The sequence below is a fragment of the Labeo rohita genome, chromosome 14, assembly GCF_022985175.1.
Source record: "Labeo rohita strain BAU-BD-2019 chromosome 14, IGBB_LRoh.1.0, whole genome shotgun sequence".
NCBI lineage: Eukaryota > Metazoa > Chordata > Actinopteri > Cypriniformes > Cyprinidae > Labeo > Labeo rohita.
Window position 1 is genome coordinate 27,804,234 of NC_066882.1, and position 24,692 is coordinate 27,828,925.

Below are 24,692 nucleotides of genomic sequence, written 5' to 3' on the forward strand. Positions count from 1 at the left end.
CATCACCACCATTAAACATGGAGGTGGAAACATTATGCTTTGGGGGTGTTTTTCTGCTAAGGGGACAGGACAACTGCACCGCATCAAAGGGATGATGGACGGGGCCATGTGCCATCAGGGCCAGGGCATTGAAAATGGTTTGGAGGATGGGTATTCCAGCATGACAATGACCCAAAACACAAGGCCAAGGCAACAAAGGAGTGGCTCAAGAAGAAGCACATAAAGGTCCTGGAGTCTCCAGACCTTAATCCCATAGAAAATCTGTGGAGGGAGCTGAAGATTTGAGTTGCCAACATCAGCCTCGAAACCTTAATTACTTGGAGAGGATCTGCAAAGAGGAGTGGGACAAAATCTCTCCTGAGATGTGTGCAAACCTGGTGACCAACTACAAGAAACGTCTGATCTCCGTGATTGCCAACAAGGGTTTTGCCACCAAGTCATGTTTTGCGAAAGGGTCAAATACCTATTTCACTCATTAAAAATGCAAATCAATTTATAACTTTTTTTGAAATGCGTTTTTCTGGATTTTTATCAGCGGAGTGAATTATCAGCACTCTCTCCACTCTCAATACCATGACTGAAGTGACACCCTTCAGCAAGGCACTGAACCCCAACTGCTGCCCAGGCACCACAGCAATATGGTTGCCCACTGGTATATGTGTGTGTGTGTGTGTGTGTGTTTGTTTGTTTGTTTGTTCACTTCTCACTGCTGTGTGTGTGCACTTGGATGTGTTAAATGCAGAGCACAAATTCTGAGTATAGGTCACCATACTTGGCCTCACATCCTTTCCTTTTCCTTTTATCACATTGATTTAAATAGGATAAGCTTGTACCATATTGATATAAAAATGCAAAGAAAAAGAAAATATATTCCATTTATTGCTATTAACAACATGCAGTGCATTAAACATCACATTATGCCAAGGTTTCCCAAGGTTTCTCACAAGGTTTGTGAGTTTAATGAAAAGCTAATAATTAATTAAATCATAAAAATATTTATTATTATATTTATCTCATTTAAAAATAACATCAGTCAAAATAAAACACTTCACCTGCATGACATTAATCAACATCAGAGAACTGTGAACATGCATTACTTAATTATTAACTTACTACATTAAAATCTTAAGGGTACTTCAAGTAAATATGTTAAATCCCAGATGGCACCACAGATTTGCCGCCTCAGTGGTGAGCTCCACAGTTGTTTTTATGTTTTTTGTCATTTTGTCCTGTGGTTAGCTATACTCCTGCAATCAGTTTTATCAGTGATGAATTGCTGAACATTCGGACCAGTTCGTACATATTTTACTAAGTGGCTAATTTATTAAATTCACACAGCATCACTCGTATGATTTTGTATGATTTGTCTAGATGGGTAGGTTTAGGGGTGGGGTTAGGACTAGGTCATTTGTACAAATTCATACAAATTGGGGAACTCATAAAATACGTAAGATTAAGAAAAAAACTTATGAATTTGTCAGAGTGAGCTTACGTCACCTCATAAAATATGTCCAAATTGCTACGAGATCAGGTTGCACCAGCCAATATTTCATGGGTTTCTGACTATTCTGATGTTTTGCTGGAGGTTGTTGTGGCTGAAACAGCGGCGCTGTTTAAGCGTTTTAAGATGCGCAAATATGAAAAACAAGCTGGCGTGCTTGTCAAGCTCAGACAGCGTGGCTTTACAACGGCGCTGCCTAGTATCTGGCGAATCTTCCCCCTCTGCCCAACAAAATGGACAAACTTTGTCTACTCTCCCAATTAAGGAATTTTCTCTCTCTGCTGCTCTGTGATTCACTGAAACCTGGTTGAATGAAGCTATTCCAGACAGCACACTACATTTGCTGGGCTTCCAGTTGTTCAGAGCGGCTCGCAATGCAGAATCAGTGAGAAGTGTTTTACATATATCAGTTTACGTCATATATCTGTGAGGAAATGTACATCCTCACCAGGACTCATTTAACTTAAAGGAGAAGTTAAACATTTCAGGATTTTTTTTTCCATATAATGGAATGGCATGGTGCCCCAATTTTGAACTTCCAAAATGCAGTTTAAATGCAGCTTCAAACTATCTCAAATGCGGTTGTAAACAATCCCAGCCGAGGAAGAAGGTCAATTTTTGTTCTGGAAGTGGACTTCTCTTTTAAAACAAAGACAAACCATAATTCACTGCAAAACTCAGACAGCCCCGTAAGGCAGAAGAGGATGCTTACAGGAATGGGGACAGAGTCTTGTATAAACTACTTTGAAAAGCTGAGAAACCAGTTTTCTGCCAACGACCCCCATCAGTGTGGAAAGGACTGAAAGACATCACCAACTACAAGACACCATCACCCAGCACTATGGAGAATCAACAACTGGCCGATGACTTGTTTGAGTTTTATTGTAGGTTTGAAAAACCTGTCACAGCCCCACACCCATTCTGACCTGTGGTCTGTGAAAAAGATGTGTTTCAGGTCTTTTGGAAACAGAATCATTCTGATCCCCCCCCCAAAAAAACCAAAATTACAGGACTACATAACTACAGAGCTGTGGCTTTAACATCTGTGGTTATGAAGTCATTTGAAAGACTCGTACTGGCCCATCTGGACATCACTGGCCCCTTACTGGACCTCCTGCAGTTTGCTTACGGAGCAAACAGGTCTGTGGATGATGCAGTCACATGGGACTGCACTATATCCTGCACTATAAACCAGGGACTTATGTGAGGATCCTTGTTTTGTGGACTTCAGCTCGACCTTCAACACCATCTTCCCAAACCTTCTTCTGTCCAAATTAACTCAGCTTTCTGTGTCCACCTCCATCTGTCAGTGGATCACCAGCTTCCTAACAGACACGCAGCAGCTAGTAAAGCTGGGAAAATTCTCATCCAGCACCCCTACGATCAGCATTGGTGTCCCTCAGGGATGTCTCTCTTGCCCCTGTACACCAATGACTGCACATCTACTGACCTCTCTGTCAAGCTCCTGAAGTTCGCAGATGACACCACACTTATCAGGCTCATTCAGGGTGATGACAAGTCTGCTTACAGACAGGAGTTTGAAGAGCTGACTGTCTGGTGCAGTTATAACAACCTGGAGCTCAACACGCTCAAAACAGTGGAGATGATAGTGGACTTCAGGAGCACTCTACCCACTCACCATCATGAACAGCACTGTGGCTGCAGTAAAGACATTCAGATTCCTGGGCACCACCATCTCTCAGGACCTGAAGTATGAGTTCCACAGACTATACTGTCAAGAAGGCCCAGCAGAGGCTGTATTTCCTTCACCACCTAAGGAAGTTCAACCTGCCACAGGAGCTGCTGATACAGTTTTACTCTGCAGTCATTGAATCCGTCCTCTGCACTTCTATAACTGTTTGGTTCAGCTCAGCTACCAAAACTGACCTCAGAAGACTACAGCGGATAGTCCAGACAGCTAAGCAAATTACTGGTACAACCCTCCCCTCCAAAGAAACAGTTCCTTCCCTCAGGCAGTCCATCTCATGAATAGTTAACTTGGCTCATCCAGAGTGTAATGCGAAATTCAGAACCTCTAACGGATGTAAATCAGTTTTTTTAATCCTGTTAAACATACTAACACGTGTAGTCAGCACTATACCCAGCCCACTTCACATCTTTTGCAGCATCTCGCATGTGAGTGGCGTATTTCGCCGTGTCAAGATAACAGAATTGAAACTTTTACACGAAGCGCTTCTCATCAATGTCAGTTCCAAAACAGTGAGACAATGAGCACCAGAATGGTACCAGGTTGGCATGGAAATTTTGTGTATTTGATGACAACATGGCAGGGTAGGCATTATGTGCTGCACTTTTTTAAACCATTCCTGAGCTTTGCATTTCGTGTTTTAGATGTAAAGTTGTGTTCTGTGTGAATGGCCAGTAAGAATTTAAAGTAAATACTTGCACATATAGAGTGACAGGACAAGATCACTGAGAGGAAGATGACATGCAACAGTGATCATGAGTCAGATTCATATCCATAACTATGAGGGCAATAAATAAATACTAATTTAAATCAAATTAAAATAAGCACTCATTTTCATTTATTTATACACACATATTTTTGCATTTCCTTGCAGTCTATTTTAAAAATGTTAAATTAATTGAGATTTTGACTTTAGGCCATATTGTCCAGCCCTAAATAAACAACACTATTTATACATTTATTTATTTTACAAAACAGGTTATTTATTTACATTTCTGCTTTTTCTGATTCCAAATTTTACATAACAAAACAAACAAAAAAAAAAATAACATTCTTATTAAAGTCAAAATATTTTGAATTTTCATTTTTGTGTTTGTATATTGTTATACATGGTTAAATAATTGAATTTAAAAATTTAATTATTCTAGTAGTTTTTTAAATGCTGAGAAACACTTCTTTTTTAATTTTTCTTGTTATTCTGTTTTTATGATGACTAATGACAGGTCTTTGAGTGAATGTCCATAAAAATATAATTTAATATAATTACAAGTATGCAATTTTTGGAATCTGATTACATAATGATTACATGTAATCAGTTACCCATCTTTTAATATATCATCTTACTTGCATCTTATGTACCTCATATTAAGATTATTGTGACATTTTTTAAAGAAAGTAAATCTATTCTTCTGACCAACCTGCATGAGGCCAAAGCCATTGCCATGGTCTCCCCACCCATTCTTCAGAGCGGCTCCGGCTCTGGACTCTCTGGATATGATGGCAGCAATTACAGCTGGGTCCATCTGATTTGCTCTGCCGACCTTTATGATTTTACTCTTGTATTGCTCCATCCGAGCCAGATCATGCTCAGCCAATTTTTTGGAAGCCTCGACACCTTTAAATGGAAATGGTTGATATAAATCACAATGCATGTAACATAAGTTACTAGACCCAGTTGTTTAGCAGCCATACCCTTTACGGTTAATTTGTCTTGTTTTGCTGTCTTCTCTGATGCACCGGTGGTGTCTATTTTCATGATGTCTCCATAAATGCATGCTAGAAAACAACATGGCAAGTATCATCTGAAAGCCTTTAAAAAGTCAGTAAACAAATGATTTAAAAACATTAATAAACCATCATACTATCACAGTATCATATTAAGGTATTATTTAGCACAGAATAATAATTATCTCACCCATGATGACTCAAAACTTCTGGGTACAAAACAGAACACTTTACTCAAGTTGTGTCTTCAGCCGTTGAGTAAAGTTGTGATTGTAGTAAAACTGGTTTCTCTTTCTCACTACTTCCCTTAAGGATGGACAAGATCATCATGTTTATTGTTGTCATAACTAAACATTGCAAAATTCAGGAACTCCTGTGGTTTAGTCATATTAGCATCACACTCAAGCCACACTGAAGCTTTTACCTAGGCTACACTGAAATTAAATCCACGTACTGCAATTTGAATACATCTGAAATGTCAGAAGCTTAGTAAGTTATTTTTTTGTTCGCACCGTCACCAGGGAAGAGAAAACGTGTACTGTGTCTTTAAGGTCAAACCTACCCATCGCAGCCAGTCAGTGAACACCAGGAAGCAAAACACTGGAAGAAACTTGACATGTTACCACATAAAATAAAGATGCTGATGCGATAGTATTGAATTTAAATGATATCGCGCTGTTTCCGAATGCTGTGAACATAATGTTCGTAAACACTCGGATGTGGTCGTTTCTTTTGATTTTACACGTTTTGGAAACAGCAGTAGGTAGCCAACAGTTCAACATCTTGTATTTAATTGCTGATGATTTGAGACCAACTTTAGGCTGCTACTCCGATCCTGTGGTCAAGTCACCAAACATCGATCAGCTTGCATCTGTCAGCACAGTGTTTCATAACGCCTATGCACAGGTAAACATAAATGCATGATGCATAATATATAAAGCTTTATTAGTAGTGTACATTTAAGTTGCACACTGCTGTTATGTTCTTTTAAAGCAAGCTGTTTGTGGACCTAGTCGGGTGTCTTTTCTAACAAGTCGAAGACCAGACACCACCAAGCTGTATGATTTCAACTCATACTGGAGAGTTCATGCAGGGAACTACACTACACTTCCTCAGTACTTCAAGTCTAATGGATACACCACTTTATCGGTTGGCAAAGTCTTCCATCCTGGTAACTAGTCACCTGATGTATGCATGACCATGCCACAATTTAAAAAACAACTTCCTAAAAACTTGAATTTGCTATGCCTTCAGTTTTTTTTTCCCCCTGGTCATTTTGATGTGAAATATGACTTGGGCATTTATTTTAAATTGCCCTATAATCCTTTCATGTGTTAACTGTCTTGTTTGATGTCTAAACTAATCATTTTCTCTTTTTCGTGCTCGTCCTCAAGGCATTGCCTCCAACCACTCGGATGATTACCCGTACAGCTGGTCTGTACCGCCGTATCATCCACCCTCTTTTAAATATGAAAAGAGGAAGGTCAGTGTGTGAGTTTGTGTGGATATGTGTTCACACTTCCTCTTAGTGTCTGTGCTTTCAATCCCGTGCTGTGTTGTTTAAATGTCCTTTGGTAAAACCACACCAGTGCTGTCAATCAGATGTATGCCTTTGGTTTTACTTCTGGGTTTTATTTGGAGGTTGTATTTTTGACTTCATTTTCAGTTCAGATCATCATAACATTTTTATTTTTTTTTTTAATAAATTCAGCCTTGGTGAGCAGAAGAAACATTTTCTAAAAACATTTTTAAAAAATCATACAGATCTAAAACCTTTAAACGGTAGTGTGTATATATAATATAGTTCTAGTTCTAGTAATATTATATAAATGGCCTTCGAATATTGTGTTGGACATTGGTTTACTCATTTGGAATTCTTTAGAATAGAATGTTTAGAATTGAATTTAAAATGTTTTTAGCAGAAGTTTCTTCTATTCACAAAGGCTGCATTTATTTATTAAAAATACTGCAAAACACTAACACTTTCTATGAAGCCCATATTTCTAATACATTATAAGGGTATTCTTAAGGCATTATAATGAATGCATAATGCATTATTAAAAATTGTACATAATATGTTATATCATCTTATGAATATTCAAAAGAACAGTTGTAATGTATTATAATATTTACTTATTTGTGGTTATAGCTTTTAAGAGTATGATAATTTCTCACAATGTTCACACAGTGAACACTTTGCAATCCACCTAAGTTACAATGGATAATATTTCTCATAGTTATAATGGTTTATGAGTCTCAAATCTTGTCGTCTTTCTTTTGCTACTTTACTTACAGCAATCAAAGACCACTTATAAGCATAGTAATAATAATAATAATAATAATAATAATAATAGATTTTTTTTCGCAAACAGCCATAATATCAGATATCAGATCAGATGAATGTGTTATATAACTTTGAACTATTTTTATTGTAATATCAGTTTGATTATTTTGATGGTACCCTTTAGTCAGCTGATAAGTAACTCAGCAACTACATGTCAAATAACAGTCACTGGAGTATTAGTAGTATGTCTGCTAAATATATGCCAACACTTTGTTTGGATGGTTCTCCAACAGACAAACTGACTATAAGTAACTTTGCAAGTACACTGCCCTCCAAAAGGCTGGAAATGCCCTAGAAAAGTGGGGTTTTGACAATGTTGGCCTTTTTAATTTGTTATAATTTTGCAGTGATAAGGGACAGCACAAACTACGAAAACATATTTTATTACATAAACAGTTTATACATAGAAAAAATGTAAATTTTCAATTCATCAAAATATCCACCATTAGCAGCTATTACAGCTCTGCATAATCTGGGCCTAAAAACCTGGGCCAAGTTTAAACCAGTAATCACCAGGCATCACAGCTGGCATGTCTGACGTTGATATATATATATATATATATATATATATATATTGCCATTATTATGTAATCAAAATGAAAATTATTATTGCTGGTCTTCAATGATAATGCCAAGTTACTTTAATGTATTTGCACCAAAAAATGATAAGGATTTATGCTGATATTGTCCAAAACCACACTTTGCCAGGGGTGTTTCCAAACTTTTGGAGGGCAGTGTACGTCAACATTCCACCCTAACCTTAACCTAAGCCTACTAATACTCTAATGAGAGTGAGTTGACATGTAGTTGCAAAGTTGCTTATAGTCAATAGACTAAGGGGACCATCAAAATAAAATGTAACATATTAACATTGCATTTTTTTTTCAGTTGAAATTACTAACTAGCTCACATCAAAATTAATATTAGCCTCAGAGGGAGCACTCAAATAACACTCCACACCTAACCACTTACAAGATGTAGTAAGTACTGTGCAGATCTTAAATAAACAATGTCTGAGATATATAGTCCGTTACCAAATGTAAAAGTAGATTTAATATGGTGTTCATTGTGAGTTATAAATAATCATAATCTTAAAATTTACAAGTGCATTATAATGTATTATAATTCTTGTTATGATTATTTATAAGATGATAAAGCATAATATAATTTGTCTGTATGGTCTTTTATAATGCATTATGCATTCATTATAATACCGTAAGAATGCCCTTATAATGTATTATAAATATGGGCTTCATAGAAAGTGTTACCAATTTTTTTAAAAGTATATTTTAAAATCCAATTTATTCCTGTTTTGGCAAAGCTGAATGTTCAGCATCATAATATAATTTAGTTAATATTTGCAATATTTGGTGTTACATTTTGAGTTGTGTGTGTGTGTACTTGTTTCTGCTACCAAATGTCCCCACAAGGATAGTAAAACCTGAAATTTTTGACATTGTGGGGACCGGCCTATTTTTTATAAAAAATAGTAAATGATGTTCATCTGAAAGTGTAACGATGCAAACATGTTTTCTGTGAGGGCTAGGTTTAGGGTTAGGGTTGGGTTAGAGGATAGACAATATCGTTTGGTCAGTATAAAATCTATAGAAGTCTATGGAAAGTCCCCACAATTCACAAAAACAAATGTGTGTGTGTGTGTGTGTGTGTGTAGCAATATTAGCAATATTCAACTTCAAATATTGCAGATATGTAATATTATTGCTGATTTAGAATATGATCATGATTTATAAGTATGGGTCATTATCATCTAAACCTAAACTAAAATTATATATATTTATAAAATTAACCACAATTCATTTAATGTATCAAGAACTGTATGCTCTTAAAAACAATATTTATTGATAGGAACAAATTCAGTTTAAATTAATCGATGTGTTTTTTTGTTTTTAGCTACGCTAGATTGTTTTATAATAATAATAATAATAATAATAATAATAATGACGCTTTAATGTAATATTATTTATATTAATAATAATTAATTAAGTCATCCTGTGGCCCCCATGGAACCAGACCCATGGCTGATAATAATAATTTACTTTTAATTTGCTATAACAATTTTAAAATTGCTGTAAACCATATTGCACTGTCTAATCTCTCAAACTTTATACAATTCTGACACCTGCTGGTTAATCTGTCTCGAATAATTATTTGAGACCTTCTTGTGTTTGCAAAATTTGCTGTAAAAAATATCATAGAAATAAATATATATATAAAATAAAATAAAGTAAATAAATAAAGTAAGAAATTATACTAAGTTAAAGCATGGATAATATTCAATGTAAAATATTTAATATAGAAAAAATTACCAACATTTTTAAATTATAAACAAACAGACATTTAATATGTTTAAGAAGTTTAGAAAGGAAAAAAGTTACATTGAGTAAATGATACATGTGAAGTACAAGTGGATTCCTAAATATTTTCAGTATTTCATGTTCTCAGGTTTGCAAAGATAAAGATGGCACACTGCACAGTAATTTACTGTGTGCCGTGGATGTGTCTGAGATGCCTTTAGGAACCCTTCCTGACATGGAGAACACAGAAGAGGCCATCCGACTCCTGAAGTCTATGAAGGGCTCTCAAGATCCATTCTTCCTGGCTGTTGGCTTCTATAAGCCACATATTCCTTTCAGAATCCCACGGGTAAGTGCTTCTCAATGAAGCGTGGCACACCGTATGAGCACCTGTTAAATCAGTAAATCTGAGAAATATTGTGTTTTTATAGGAGTACCTAAAGCTCTATCCTATTGAGAGTATGACGCTGGCTCCAGACCCAGATGTTCCTAAGAAACTTCCTAATGTGGCCTACAACCCCTGGACTGACATACGCAAGAGGGAAGATGTTCAGGCGTTAAATCTGAGCTTTCCTTACGGCCCCATTCCTAAAGACTTTCAGGTAGCATGTACAAAAATACAATTTTGTACCAGTATACCATTTACATTTGGTTTGTTTTGGATAATTTGAAGCCATTTCCTTTTCAATTGTTATAATTTGGTTTTAGTAGTTGAGTTTGGTCCTACCTGCAAAGGACCTAAAATGTTGTTCCCCTCATCTTTTAGATGCAGATCCGACAGCACTACTTTGCCTCTGTGTCATACATGGATGCTCAAGTCGGAAAAATTCTGCAAGCCCTTGATGATTTTGGCCTCGCCAAGGACACTATAGTGGTGTTCAGCTCAGATCACGGTGTGTTTCCGTTCAGCCTGTTTTTAAATTTTACATCCATTAGGTGGCAGTATTGAAACATGTAGGTTATATTGAAGCTCAGATTTTCAGTCTGTTCTGTGAGCTTCCATATTATTCTGAATTCACCTCCTGTAACTTTCTTCTCAGAAACGATGCTGTCACTTTTTTGTTTCATTTAGCATAAATTGCATTTTGAAGTGTCAGTTATGATTGTTTCTTAAAGTTTTTCTCGTTATAATGCAAACATTCAAGCAGTGCATTAGGTGACTCTGATACATAAAAATATATTAATATGCTCACATTTAATGCATGAGGAATTTGTATTGAATTTTCCCCATTACACAGAATGCTGAACTGGAATTGAACAGGAAGAGAAATTTATTGAATTTATTAAATTGCATTTTAAAGAAATTTAACAATGGCAACATGAACCAAAACTGATAAAAAATGTATAAATGAATAATGTAATGTTTTATTTAAGATTTCATACACACACACACACACACACACATATATACATATATATATATATATATATATATATATATATATATATATGTATAATATATATATATATATATATATATATATATATATAAATGCATTATATATATTTTATATAAGATTTCATTTTATATATATACACACACATTCATTTATTACAGTATTCAGTGTTATACATTATTATAATGAGAAGCTGCTCATTAATTGCTCATTAGGAAAAAAAAATTATATAAATATTTTATCAAATTACATTATAATAATTACAGTATATTATTTAAGATTCCATTTTATATATATATATATATATGAAATTGTAAATAAAACATTTTACATTATTCATTTGTTACATATTACATAAAAATATGTCTAACTTATTTTATATTATACTAATAACAGTATGGACTAAATAGTAAATATTATGCAATATTGTAATTAAATTAATTTCATTAACACAATCTCCTATATCCTAAATCCTAAATAATACATTTTACATTATTCATTTATTACTGTATTATATATTACTACTAAGCAGCAACTTAAATTAATTTATAAACATTTCATAAATTGAAAAAAATATCTAAATTATTTTATATATGTTATATGTTATATTATAATAATTACAGTATGACGTAAATAATAAATGTTTCATTAAATGTTAAATGCATATTTAATATTACTGGTACTATTTTAAACAATTCCATTATTAATGGTTTAATATTTCTGGAAATGCCCCGTATGATTGCATGTTTATAAAAGTTTATTATTTAAAAAAAAAAAAAAAAAATATATATATATATATATATATTGCGTTCTATTTGCCACCTCAATTCAACGTCCATGCATTAGGTCCCATGTTATGCTTTAATTCAGAGAAAGTGCCAGCAGAGTCTGTCTGAAATTATTTTTCTGTATGATTCCGAGTAGTTTTCTCACGGTTAGCTCTCTCTCTTTCTGTCTTAGGTTGGTCATTAGGAGAACACGGCGAGTGGGCCAAATACAGCAACTTTGATGTGGCCACCCGAGTGCCATTGATCGTGTACAAGCCAGGTGTGACCTCACCTTTCCGTCAGCCTGGGGAGAAGACATTCCCCTTCATCGATGTGTTTCAGGGCACACGGGAGCAGTTTGGCAAAGGTAATGTTACTCGAAGCAGCCGTCAACACGCAAAGACTGCAGGATCCTTCACAAGAACCTGAGACTCCGACTGAAGTCACTCAAGCGTGCGATATCAGCTTTCTGGAAAAGATGTTATGGCTAAAGTATCGGCCCATTTAGAGCTTTGATTCTTATTTTGATTCAGCAATGGGAAGGTTTGACTGAGAGTGTACTGTGAGTGCATGCATCTGCCGATGGTTTCATTCTTTCAGCTCTCAAGTGCACATTTGTGGCAATCTTTAGAAAACACCCAGCATAAGCAGCCGGAGTAATGACTGTAATGATAATGCCACAGCATAGAGAAGCTAATAAGTCCTGAGAGTTATTGCTCTCACAGTGGGCTCTGTATTGTTGCTTGTTGTTGCTCTAATGAACTACGCTATATTCAGCAACCGTATCAGTAAATTTCATGGAAATTTCAAAGCTGGGGCCTTTTACCTAAGAGAATAGTGGCTAAATTCAGTGTGAGGATTTCATGCTAACACATTTGTTTGTATTTTATGGGGTATGTTATAGCAACACTTGGGTTTCATTAAAAGTAAATAAATAATAATAAAAAGAACTATAAATTTACTTCATACAGACTTGTTTTAGCACTAATAATGTGTAAAGTTTCCAGACAGACCTGATATGAGCTACTTGGCAGTATAATGTGGCTTCTGTGAAAGTACATACCATCAAGTCACCATGATTATTAACACCATGTGTTTTAATTGCACAGTTTGCAGTAATTCACTAATCAGAAGATTTACTGTTGCTATAGAAATGAGTCATGGTAAAATAAATGCTGTTCTTTTGAGGATTAAAAAATAGTTTGCACAAAAATATTAAGCAACACAACTTGTTTTCAACATGGATAGTTAGCATATTAGAAAATCAGGATGCACCAAAATGAAAATTTTGGGCGAAACAGAAACTGCACTTGGCCGAAAACGGAAACCGAAAATGCTTTTTAATAATTAATTTTTATTTTATTAAGAAATATCAAAAAATTTTGTAAGACTTATTAATTAAACTCAATAATTGCAATGATACTCAATTTAACTAATACAAGCCAATAAAATAACCACACTTTTTTTGAAAGTAAAACAATAAAATTGGACAGAAAATATATTAATTTTAAATATCAATGCATTATTTTTATTCAATTCTATGCTATTCTAACAGAATCAGACTTTTTTTGTTTAATTATTCAAATAATGTATAATCCTGCAAAGCTATTATCAGAGCATTTGAGCAGAGCATAGTGTCGAGAGGGTAGCATCATTTTACCAGCGTTGTCCAATACAGCTTTACTACATCACAGCTTTACAACATGTTACAGCACAGTAACGCTATTGCAAACAAGAACAAACTACTACATAGAAATTTTCTGTTGGCGCGTTACTTTTCCAGTAAGCATGAGCGGCACACGAGTGGAGTATTCGAATGGGCCGTGAGCAACTCAACACAGAACAACAGAATGCAATATTGAACGCATTATGGAATTTTGAGTGGAGCGTCACCAGTGTTGGGGGTAACGCATTACAAGTACCGCGAGTTACATAATCAGATTACTTTTTTAAAGTATTACTTTTAGATTTACAATAAAATTTCTGAGTTGCTTTTTCAAATAAGTAACACCAGTTACTTAGTTTTCCCATATATTCATTGACATCTCTCCTGTCCCCATGTTGAAAGAAATTGGGAGTGAGGTGCAGAGGCAGTGCCACTTAAAGCTTATTAATTTCGCTTTTTGTGTGAACGGGTCTTTACAGTTGCCAGAAATATAACTTTTGAGGTTTGAGGATATACAAATAAGCAAGACCAGCCCAGGTGACAAAAAGTAACACAAAATTATCGTAATGCTTTACCTTTTATAAAGAGTAACACAGTTAGTTACTTTTTTTATGTAGGGTGACCACCTGTCCCGCTTTGCGTTGTACCGCACAGCATTTTCACCCCTTGTCCTGCACGTCGCATGTTGAGAAAATGTCCCGCATTTTCATCAGTCTGTTGGTTTTTAACGATCATATTAAGAAAAATTATTTTGCCTTTTTAGAAACAGCTTTTTATTTATGCATTTTGCAGCATAGTTTTTGTGCAAAGGATTTGCGGACCTCATCAAGTGATGTAGAACCACAGACGGAAATGGTCGAGCACTCACGGAAAAACACGATATTCTCCATTCATTTTAACCAGTTAAAAAAAAAAAATAAAAATTGATGCCGTTTTCTCAGATGCGAATTTCTTCTTTTTTTAATAGTTTGTTTGAGGCTGTTTCTATGGCGTTATTTTAATGACAGATGTCTAGAGCACATTATTGGAATGCGGGGCATCTCTTTACCCTCATTAAAAAGATGTGCTTTCTCTAGCTTGCATGTGCGCACTCAGAAACACAGATTAGCGCATATGACAACGGATGTAATCAGTATTTACATAGCATAACAGTAGAAAATATCTCAGTCTCACACGTGTCCCCCATTGTCCTGCAAAATCATATCTATGTCCCGCAACAGCCCTATTGCCAGGTGGTCACCCTATAAGGGTGCGCGCTCAACACTGCTGGGCGGTGCGACACAGCATTTATTTTTGCCTGATATTTTCATTTTTCTCTTTCGGCCAAAAACCGAAAAAGGCTATTTTTGGTTGATCGTTTTCGTTTGCGTTACTTTTTCTAATCTGGGCTGGGGTGGCTTGTTTGGAGAGTCAGTAGTAAGTCAGTAGTAACTGACTACATGTAATCAGATTCCAAATATTATGTTAAATGTAATTAATGTATTTAAGTACTTGTAATTACATTAAATTACATTTTAAAATACTCATAATCAGACTACAGTTACTTTTTTATGGATTACATATTATTTACACAATAGCAATAAATTATTCATAATTTATTGATTCTCCCTAATTCCTCTTTTTCATCTTTTAAATGTTCCTTTCTAAAATAGCCTAATACTTATATACTGAAAGTCTTCCAGTTTTGTGGACATTCACACAAAGACCAGTCATTAGTCAGTTGACGACACAGGATTTACAAAAGTGTTTCAATATTGCATCAGCTACTGATGAACACATTCATTTTTATTTGAACCATGTATTTCTATTCTGTTTTATGTCTTTAGAAGACGTCTGTCTTTCAAACATTAAAATGCACAAATTCAAAAATGTTTTGCTCCACAATCCTCTTTCAACTAATGGATTTACTTGAAGTACCTCTAAGATTTTAAAATACATACATACACATATATATATATATATATATATATATATATATATTTAATAATAAAGTATCACATTTGCATGTTCATGGCTTTCTGATTTTGGTTATGGTCACATGACATGCTGGTAAACAAATAAAACATACATTTTTTTTTAGCAAGTGCTTTATTTTGATTGCTTTTATAATGACTTATTTTTAACATTTTTATGATTTTAAACTCACAAACCCCTGTAGTTCCTTCACAAACCCTAGTTTGTGAAACCTTGACATAATTTAATGTTTAAAAACTTAATTTTGTTAATAGCAATGAATGAAATATATTCTCTTAATCTTTATATTTTTTATATATCAACATGGTACAAGATTATCCTGTTTAAATCAATGAAATAAATGCAACCTGAACATGATGAAAACGTACCTTTGGGAACTTTTTCTGCAAGACGCGAAATACGTACCGCCATAATGTCTGTTGAGTGGCGCTATAACTCTAATGCTCCGTGATGTTTTAAAATAACATACCATCCGTACTACAACTAAACCTGCCTGGTAGTATGAACAAAAGTGAATGTGATGTAAAAATGCAATCGCAAGCATGCTGTTTTATCGTTTTTCATCGTGACTCATGTTTTTCATGGGGTTCGTACCCAAGGATTCCACATCCTCAGTCTATCTCCATGCTGGCTGAGTTACAGAGCAGGCTTATTATGTCCCGGAAAGTGAAATATAGAGCTGTAATCATAACGATTGCACGAAAACTATTTAAAGTGCTCGCTGTTTTACCACCTGTAGAGTTCATTTCTGTTGGGAACTGCAGTGATATGTACTTATTGGTGCGTATTTTGTGTCTTGTGAAAAAAAATTCCCACAGGTATGTTTTCGTCATGAGATCAGGTAGGATAAACGAGTTAGTTCAAAAGTAATCTAAAAGTAGTCTGATTATATTACCTCAAATGTGTAATGTAATGGATTACGTTACTAACTACAATTTTTGTCATGTAATTTGCAATCAGTAAGGGACTACAATTTGTAATCTACCCAGGTCTGCCTGTTGGTTTGTTTTTAATATAAAAAAGTTATATTTTTGGCAAATGTAAAAGCCCTTTCACACCACAAGTGAAATGAGTAAAGGCCACAGCTCAAACAAACCTTTCTGCTGTGCTGCCATTCTGGATTGCAGAAGATGCATTGGTTAATAAATTAAAATGAAATACCTCAAGATATTTGTGTTGTTTAATATATCTAATTATTGCAGGTTTGTGTCATATTTAGTGCTGTCAAATCGATTAATCGTGATTAATTGCATTCAAAATATAAGTTTGTGTTTACATAATATGTGCATGTGCTGTATATATTTTTATGTATACATAAATACACAAACGTACATGTATATATTTAAGAAATATTTACATGTTTATATGTATTCATATTTATATATGATTTATATTATATATAAATATATAATCACGGTTAATCGCATCCAAAATTAAAGTTTGTGTTTACATAATATGTGCATGTGCTGTGTATATTTATACGTGTATATAAATACAGAAACATACATGTATAACATTGTTATATATAAACATATATTACATTTATTTCTTATATATATATATATATATATATATACACACACACACGCACATATATTATATATACCTATAAATATACAGCACATGCACATACAGTATGTTATGTAAATACAAACTTTTATTTTGAATGTTTAATCACGATTAATCAATTTGAAAGCACTAGTTATATGTTGAGCTTGCATTTTATTGGTTTTATTAATTTTAAGGAATAATGCACGTTGACATTTAGTCTAGAACTACAGTAACATCATGTTCACGCTGCTCACTTAGTCAACGTGGAAACAGGAGATCTGTCAGTAAATAAATTAAAGAACAAAGTAACTGGAAATACTTATTTGAAAAAGTAACTCAGATATTTTTCTTGTAAATCAAAAAGTAATCTCATTACTTTACTAAGTACTTGAAAAAAGTAATCTGATTACTTAACTCACATTACTTGTAATGCACTGATTTTATGTTCATGGTTTTGTATTGCATCAGTTTCAGAATGAATTAAAGTGCAATGCTTTGTGGGACAGGTAGTTCATTTCCTCTCAAAAAAGAAGTTTGGTAGTTGTATATTCTCCTTGTCTTCTCCAATTTTTTTTTTTTTTTAACACTTTTTCACTTCAAATCAAAGGCTATGATTCATCTTGTAACTGGTCGAATGAGTTTCTAGCTTTAACGTCTTTATTGAGGATTGTTTTCAAATACCTATGATGAAAATGAATGGGGAAAAATACTTTTGAAAATAAGGCTGCTGTGTGGGTGGTCACTGTTATGCTCTATAGAATAGCAAGTGTTTTTGGGAGAAAAAAAGTTGTGATGCAGTTAAACAACATACAAGGGTAAAATGTTTGGCAAAAAATATGATAAACAGGGCACAGGAACACATTTAAAGTTTTAGGAGCATCTAATCAATAAACAAAAAATCTGATAGAAAAATAGCCTTCCCATTCTGAGGTGATAGTTGACTCCTTAAAATGATTTACAGGGGATTTTTTTACCTTGTAAACCTTGTACCTTGAAAAGTTTGTCAGTTTTTGTCATTTTTTTTTAGAAATTATATTTTATAAGCTTTTTTAAAATTTCTAATTAAAACAACAGAATAAGATTATGTTACCAATCAAATGAAATCAGTATTAACAAAATGAATTTGTACTATAGAGGTGGCACAGAAGAACACAAAAGTGTCTTGTAGGTGTACTTTCATTTGTTTAAAGGAGAAGTCCACTTCCAAAACAAAGATTCACATATAATGTACTCACCCCATTGTCATCCAAGATGTTCATGTCTTTCTTTCTTCAGTCGTAAAGAAATTATGTTTTTTGAGGAAAATATTTCAGCATTTTTCTCCATATAATGGACTGATACGGTGCCCCGATATTGAACTTCCAAAATGCAGTTTAAATGCGGCTTCAAACGATCCCAGATGTGGTTGTAAAGGATCCCAGCTGAGGAAGAAGGGTCTTATCTAGTGAAATGATCAGCTATTTTCATTTAAAAATACATTTTAAATACTTTTTATTCTCAAACGCTCGTCTTGCCTTTCTCTCCATGAACTCTGTGTATTATTGTTCAAGACAATTAGGGTATGTTGAAAAACTCCAATCGTATTTTTCCCCTCAACTTCAAAAATAATTTTAAAATCATCCTACATCACTGCAGAAGTACCAACCCAGTCTTTGCAACATGAACTTGCAAAGAAGATCAAACACCCTTAACCAAAAAGGTAAAACAGTGATATAGGACGATTTTGACGTTGAGGGAGAACATGAGATGGGAGTTTTTCAACATACCCTAACTGTCATGAACCAGAACAAAACAGTCCAGGCAGAGTAAGACAAGATGAGAGTTTGTATTATTTTTATGAAAATAACTGATCATTTCGCTAGATAAGACCCTTCTTTCTCGGCTGTGATCGTTTACAACTGCATTTGGGATTATTTGAAGCCGCATTTAAACTGCATTTTGGAAGCTCAAAATCGGGGCACCATGTCAGTCCATTACATGGAGAAAAATGCTGAAATGTTTTACTCAAAAAATATAATTTCTTTACGACTGAAGAAAGAAAGACATGAACATCTTGGATGACAATGGGGTGAGTACATTATATGTGAATCTTCGTTTTGGAAGTGGACTTCTCCTAAAGCTCAGAGGTGCCATGAGTGCTATCAAATTCATAAATTCATGTTGAGATTAATTTTTATATATAACATTTTGAATATAGAAATATTAAATGATTTAAATAACTGAAAAGACACTTTAAAAATGAAACTAAATCTGCCAGTAGGTGGCATCAAGTCACTGATTTAATTACTGAATCATTCATTCATTTGATTCATTCGAATGGCTGATTCATTCAGGAATAAAGCAAGTGACTCTTTATGAGTGGGTAATTGATTCATTGACTCACTAGATTTGTTTAAAAATGCACGTTCAGTCATAAACGAAACACCGCTGTGTTTGAATGGAGATGAGCAGTGGCTCAGTTGTGACTTGTTTCAAACTATTTTTGTCGACGAAATGGAGCAAAATCAACCAATAGTGTTATAGTCAGACAATGTTAGTCACTTAATATTAACTTCTTGTTTATTTAACTGTTGTATTAAATCAATATCTCATTTACAGACTTCGTTAATAATCATAAACAGCTATCACTCATCTTAGTTCATCGCGATCGCACAAAGTTTCATTATAATCAACAAAGCTCTCTACACTGCACAATGAATCTCTTATGTACACCCTCTCTACACTTTGTTTATGAAAGGATTCGAGAGATATGTCTGTGATACATTACTCAAGGTTGCAAAAACACTTTACCGGGTCAATCGCACATGGTGCTCCTAAATATTTTTTTCATAGTTGAATGCAGTAGTTTTTAGTTGCAAATGCGACTAAAATGGTCAGACTGTAGAGCCCTGTATGATGCTAAACACTGAGGCTTTAGATGCATTATTGGTTCTAGAATGCATCTGTATCAGTTTCCCATCAGGCTTTTGTCCTTCTTTATATCTTTCAGGTCAAGTAGTTGAGAGTGTGGTGGAGCTGGTGGATGTGTTCCCCACACTAACGCACCTGGCTGGGTTGCGTCCTCTGCACCACTGCCCGCCCTCGTCCTTTAAGATCGAGCTTTGCACCGAAGGCTCAAGCCTGGCCTATCTCATCCGCAACTCAGAGAGAGACATCAACAGGGAAGCCTACTCATTCAGCCAATACCCTCGACCCTCCGACTCCATCCAGGAGAACTCGGACCTGCCCGACCTCGTCGACATCCGCATCATGGGCTACTCCCTTCGCTCCACTGACTACCGCTACACCTTATGGGTGGGCTTTGACCCCGTCCACTGTCAGCCTAACATGACGGACATCCACGCGGGAGAAATGTACCTCCTGGCTGAGGACCCGGGAGAGGACAATAACGTGTTTGATGAATTCGACCATGCCACAGTATTGCGTAAGCTCGGCATGCTGCCCTCGTGGAGAGAGAGTTTAAAGCATCATGTAATGTGTTTCAGCAGCGGATTGAAATCAAAAGGGATTATGTGATTCCAGTTTGTTGTGATATGACAGTAAAGGGAATGAATGTTACAAAACCTGTCAAAAACATGTCTGGTCATGCTTCATCAGTAATCGAAAGGCAGAGTTTGCTTAAAGAAAATAAAGCCTATTTTATCATGACTCACAATTCTCGTAATCAAAATGCTAATAATCTGTCATTCTCATTCATGTAGACATATTTATTATGAAAATTGTAGTATTTATACATCATGGTGGTATTTGTTATACTGCCTTTATTCTAATTTAAATAAAAATGTATCATTGTATTTTGCTCTAAAATACACAATGAAGACATAAAAAAATTCTTATTACTGAAAAGCAGTAAAAATAATTGTTTTCAGTCTTTTTGAAGTCATTTGGATTTGAATACAACATTACAAACAAAACAGCATTTTACTACATTACTGTAATAAGAATTGTATGAGAATCATTTTAAAAATGCAAAACAAAAAGTAGGAATTTGGGCTAAAATGTCATTCCACAAGGCAAAACTTCATTTTTAAAATATTTTTCCTTTTGAATTTTGGTTGAGATGTACCTAGGACATGTTTTTGTGAGGTTCAGCCAAAAACAAATGTAATTTCACCAATGTTACATAATCCATAAAGATAATTAGTGTTATATTATCTGTTTTGCACAGTTTTTTGTCCTACACTACCAGTCAAAAGTTTTTGAACAGTAAGATTTTAAATGTTTTTTAAAGAAGTCTCGTCTGCTCACCAAGCCTGCATTTATTTGATCCAAAGTACAGCAAAATATTTTTTAAATTTTACAATTTTTAAATATTTTTACTATTTAAAATAACTGGTTTCTATTTTCAAATGTAATTTATTCCTGTGATTTCAAAGCTGAATTTTTAGCATCATTACTCCAGTCACATTATAGTTCAGAAATCATTTTAATATTTTGATTTCCTGGTCAGAAAATGCTTATTATTATTATTATGTTGAAAACAGCTAAGTAGATTTTTTTCAGGTTTCTCTGATGAATAGAAAGTTAAAAGAACCGCATTTATCTGAAATCGAAATGTTTTGTAACATTATAAATGGCTCTACCATCTTTTTTGATCATTTTAAAGCTTCCTTGCTAAATAAAAGTACTAATTTGTAGAATTTCTTTACTAAAAAAAAAAAAAAAATACTGACTCCAAGCTTTTGAATGGTATAGTGTATAACGTTACAAAAGTTGTTTCTTTCAGATAAATGCTGATCTTTGGATCTTTCTATTCAACAAAGAATCCTGAAAAAATGTACTCATCTGTTTTAAATATTGATAATAATAATAAAAAATGTTTCTTGAAAAGCAAATCAGAATATTAGAATGATTTCTGAAGGATCATGTGACTGGAGTAATAATGCTGGAAATTAAACCTGCAGAAATAAATTACATTTTAAAATATATTCAAATAGAAAAAAAATATTTTAAATGGTAGATATTTCAAAATTCTACTGTTTTTTCTGCGCTTTGCATCAAATAAATGCAGGCTTGGTGAACAGAAGAGACTTCTTTAAAAACATTAAAAATCTTACTGTTCAAAAACTTTTGACAGGTAGTGTATTTTAATCATAAAGATTCCTTTAAGGGCTTTCAAACCTCATTCTGAAATGACTGCTATACAGAAGATTTTTTGACTGATTATTTAATGTTTGATTTATTTAATAATGAATCCTGTACCTGGAATAAATTTGCACAGCACTTTTCTTAAAATAAAAGCATAAAAGGGATATTTTCACATACTGGATCACTCTTATTAAGTGTATTTGAGGTAGTATCCTGATAAATTTGAGTCCATTGACTTAATTTCCTCATTCCCTTCAGAAGGTGATACATGGAAATGACGTAACGTCAACTTAAGTGAGAAATGAGTTTAATTTAAGTCTCGGAGAAATAGAAAGCTCTGCTCAGACAACACTCTGCTTTAGCAATTTATCAGGTCACTAAGTCGTAATTGTATTTGGTCTTGGAGGCCGACGGAGACCGTGCCAGCGCTAAGCTCTTGTTTTTCCAGGCAGCGTGATGAAAATCATCTTAAATATAGAATTTCAAGTCATGCGCTCCCACTGCACCGTTGCCAAGGTAATTAGATGCTTAAATGCGAAAACTTGCAAATGATGTTGCCCGGATACACCTCAGAGAATAGTTTAACACTGATGAATGTTTTAGCCGGCATTAAAAAAAAGGGGAAACGGCTGCCGCGGCATCTTCTGTGACGTCAGCCCACGTTTGCTCCCCAGACTCATTTCATGCCACGAGTCTGCATTTTAAACACTCCTACCTGCTTTCTCTTTTCAGGTTTATTTTGGATTCCCCGCACTCTTTCGCGCTAGATGCCACATTGTTTACTCCTGCAGAGTATGAATTATTTTTGAAGGAATATATTCAATATTTATGTGGCAACATAAATATATATTCTTGCTTTCTCTCAAAAGGAAAAACAACAAAACAAAGCAAGCGCATTATTTGTGTGTCTCTCTCTGTATGTGTGTTCCTTTTCAAGTGTGTTCTTATAAGAGTGCAGCAGGAGTGTTATAGTGAGGGGATCCTTTGGGACCGCCAATATATTCAGCTTCAGCAGACAGGCTTCATTGCCAGCTGGTCCGGAAAATTCCACTGCTGTCTCTCTTTTTTTTCTTGTCGACTAAAAGCAAGGTCAGGGCAGTCAGAGAAGGATCCACAGGCTGATTGAAGCTGATATTTTAATTGCTTATACTAAAGTAGCTTTGCTTTTTTTGTCCACCAGCTGATTGTGTTGCTTGCAAAGTCTTTAGCTAATTAAAATAATCAAGAAATTTTCATCTTAAAGAATTTTCATGGAACAAATGCTTTTTATTGCCATTGTGTTAACAGCTTGTAAGGAAATGTAAAAACAAGAGCTTTTCTGACTTACTAGGTCTGTGAAATCTATTATACTGATGTTCATATGAAGGTCTCTGGACTTTTTTGCTGGGAAAATCAAAAGGATGTGATGTTTACGTGCTTTCTTCCATTCTATGACACTTGAAATGCTTACACAATGTTTAGGTTTAGGTTAATGCTGACAGAGCCATTCTGCTATGTCAAAGAAATGGATTCATTTAAACTGGCATCTCCGGCTATATAGTCTCAAATATACTTTGTAATCAAACTATCATAACTTTAAATTTTCATTACCTCATCGGTCAACGTGATGCAGGTGAACTGTAGATTTGGTGCAAATCTACATTGCTATGATCAGATGCTTTCTTTTTTTTCCGCATGATTGTCATGTTTGTTGTGTACAGTGTTGGGGAGTAACTTGTTACATGTAACAGAATTACAGTTGAAGTCAAAAGTTTACATACACCTCGCAGAATCTGCAAAATGTTAACTGTTTTATCAAAATAAGAGGGATCATACAAATTGCGTATTTTTTTTTAACACTGACCTGAATAAGATGTTTCACATAAAAGACGTTTACATATAGTCCATAAGAGAAAATAATAGTTGAATTTAAAAAAATGACCCAGTTCAAAAGTTTACATTCACTTGATTCTCAATACTGTGTTGTTACCTGAATGATCCACAGCTGTGTTTTTTTGTTTTGTTTTAGTAACTTGTTTAGTGATAGTTGTTCATGAGTCTCTTGTTTGTCCTGAACAGTTAAACTGTCTGCTGTTCTTCAGAAAAATCCTTCAGGTCCCACAAATTTTCATCGTTTTTGTGTATTTGAACCTTTTTCAACAATGACTGTATGATTTTGAGATCCATCTTTTCACACTGAGGACAACTGAGGGACTCATATGCAACTATTACAGAAGGTTGATACATTCACTGATGCTTCAGAGGGAAACACAATGCAATAAGCTTTTTGAATTTGAAGATCAAGGTACATTTAGCATATTTTGGCTTCTGGGAAAAATATTTGCTATCGTCTGTAGCTTCTTAAGGGCAGTATTATATGAATAAATATGACATTTAGGCAAAATAAGAAAAATGTACACTTCATCATTCTGTTCAAAAGTTTTTACCCCCCGGTTCTTAATGCATCGTGTTTTCTTTCTGAAGCATCAGTGAGTGTTTGAACCTTCTGTAATAGTTGCATATGAGTCGCTCAGTTGTCCTCAGTGTAAAAAGATGGATCTCAGTGTAACAAATAAGGGCTCGAATACACAAAAATACTGGAAAACCAAATAATTTTTTTTTGAAGAACAGTAGGCAGTTTAACTGTTCAGGACAAACAAGGGACTCATGAACAACT

General features: G+C 34.4%; 2 protein-coding genes across 2 annotated transcripts; one reads left to right on the forward strand and one right to left on the reverse strand.

Annotated features, from left to right (window-relative positions):
* Window positions 1-4,549: 4,549 nt before the first annotated feature.
* Window positions 4,550-5,302, reverse strand: LOC127175759 (lysozyme g). Its single transcript, XM_051127005.1, has 3 exons — window positions 5,125-5,302; window positions 4,902-4,985; window positions 4,550-4,824 (listed from the first exon to the last, which is right to left on the reverse strand). Exons 1-3 carry the CDS (start codon window positions 5,126-5,128, stop codon window positions 4,550-4,552), a joined length of 363 nt encoding a protein of 120 aa, XP_050982962.1. The 5' UTR covers window positions 5,129-5,302.
* A 204-nt stretch (window positions 5,303-5,506) lies between these two features.
* Window positions 5,507-24,692, forward strand: ids (iduronate 2-sulfatase). The gene is made up of 8 exons (XM_051127874.1): window positions 5,507-5,840; window positions 5,928-6,105; window positions 6,329-6,417; window positions 9,742-9,942; window positions 10,025-10,195; window positions 10,360-10,486; window positions 11,951-12,124; window positions 19,938-24,692. The coding sequence occupies exons 1-8, from the start codon at window positions 5,634-5,636 to the stop codon at window positions 20,462-20,464; spliced, it is 1,674 nt and encodes a 557-aa protein (XP_050983831.1). The 5' UTR covers window positions 5,507-5,633; the 3' UTR covers window positions 20,465-24,692.